A 1,366-nucleotide genomic window follows, 5' to 3' on the forward strand; every position below is an offset into this window, starting at 1 on the left:
CCCGCTGTGCCCGTGGCCGGGCAGTGCCCCACACCGTGCCCCACACCGTGCCCCACAGCCCGCTCTCCCCGCAGCGCAGCCATGCCGTTCAGCAGCACCCACAACAAGCACAAGCTGAAGTTCTCCCCCGAGGAGGAGTTCCCCGACCTCTCGAAGCACAACAACCACATGGCCAAGGTGCTGACCCCCGCCCTGTACCAGCGCCTGCGCGACAAGGAGACCCCCAGCGGCTTCACCCTCGACGACGCCATCCAGACCGGCGTGGACAACCCCGGTGGGTGGGGGGGGGCGTCTGGGGCAGCCCCCGGGGGCAGAGACCCCTCCCCAGTGAGATACTGGTGCTGTACTGGTGCTCTACTGGTGATAGTGCCTGTTCCCAGTGCTGTACTGGTGCCATACTGGTGCCATAGTGGTTCCCAGTTCCATACTGGTGCCATACTGGTGCCATAGTGGTCCCCAGTTCCATACTGGTGCCATACTGGTGCCATAGTGGTGCCATAGTGGTCCCCAGTTCTGTACTGGTGCCATACTGGTGCCATACTGGTGCCATACTGGTGCCATACTGGTCCCCAGTTCTGTACTGGTGCCGTACTGGTGTCATACTGGTGTAGTACTGGTGATAGTGCCTGTCCCCAGTGCCATACTGGTGTCATACTGGTCCCCAGTTCCATACTGGTGCCGTACTGGTGTCATACTGGTGATAGTACCTGTTCCCAGTGCCATACTGGTGCTGTACTGGTGCCATACTGGTGTCATACTGGTGATAGTACCTGTTCCCAGTGCCATACTGGTGCTGTACTGGTGCCATACTGGTGCCCTACTGGTGATAGTGCCTGTTCCTGCTGCCATACTGGTGCTATATTGATGCCGTACTGGTCCATACTGGTCTGTACTGGTTACATACTGGTCCATACTGGTGATAGTGCCTGTTCCTGCTGCCATACTGGTGCTATATTGATGCCGTACTGGTCCATACTGGTCCGCAGGCCACCCGTTCATCATGACCGTGGGCTGCGTGGCCAGTGACCATACTGGTTCTTAGTCCCATGCTGGTTCCCAGTTCCATACTGGTGCCATATTGCTGCCGTACGGGTCCCGTACTGGTCCGTACTGGTCCCGTACTGGTCCGTACTGGTTCCATACTGGTCCGTACTGGTCCGCAGGCCACCCGTTCATCATGACCGTGGGCTGCGTGGCGGGGGACGAGGAGTCGTACGAGGTGTTCAAGGACCTGTTCGACCCCGTGATCCAGGACCGCCACGGGGGGTACAAACCCAGCGACAAGCACCGCACCGACCTCAACCACCAGAACCTCAAGGTGGGGGGGGCCTTGGGGTCACCTCTGGGGTGGGGGGGACACGGCGGT

At 59.9% G+C, this 1,366-nt stretch overlaps 1 protein-coding gene across 1 annotated transcript; it reads left to right on the plus strand.

Annotated features, from left to right (window-relative positions):
* Positions 1 to 62: 62 nt before the first annotated feature.
* Positions 63 to 1,318, plus strand: LOC104544160 (creatine kinase M-type; the record flags this gene model as incomplete). The annotated part of the gene is made up of 2 exons (XM_010188941.1): positions 63 to 274; positions 1,164 to 1,318. Coding segments are annotated over exons 1-2 (348 nt in total), but the record flags the coding sequence as incomplete, so codon positions are not given.
* Between the last annotated feature and the right edge of the window lie 48 nt (positions 1,319 to 1,366).

This window comes from Mesitornis unicolor, unplaced genomic scaffold (genome assembly GCF_000695765.1).
Source record: "Mesitornis unicolor isolate BGI_N332 unplaced genomic scaffold, ASM69576v1 scaffold43947, whole genome shotgun sequence".
Classification (NCBI taxonomy): Eukaryota; Metazoa; Chordata; class Aves; order Mesitornithiformes; family Mesitornithidae; genus Mesitornis; species Mesitornis unicolor.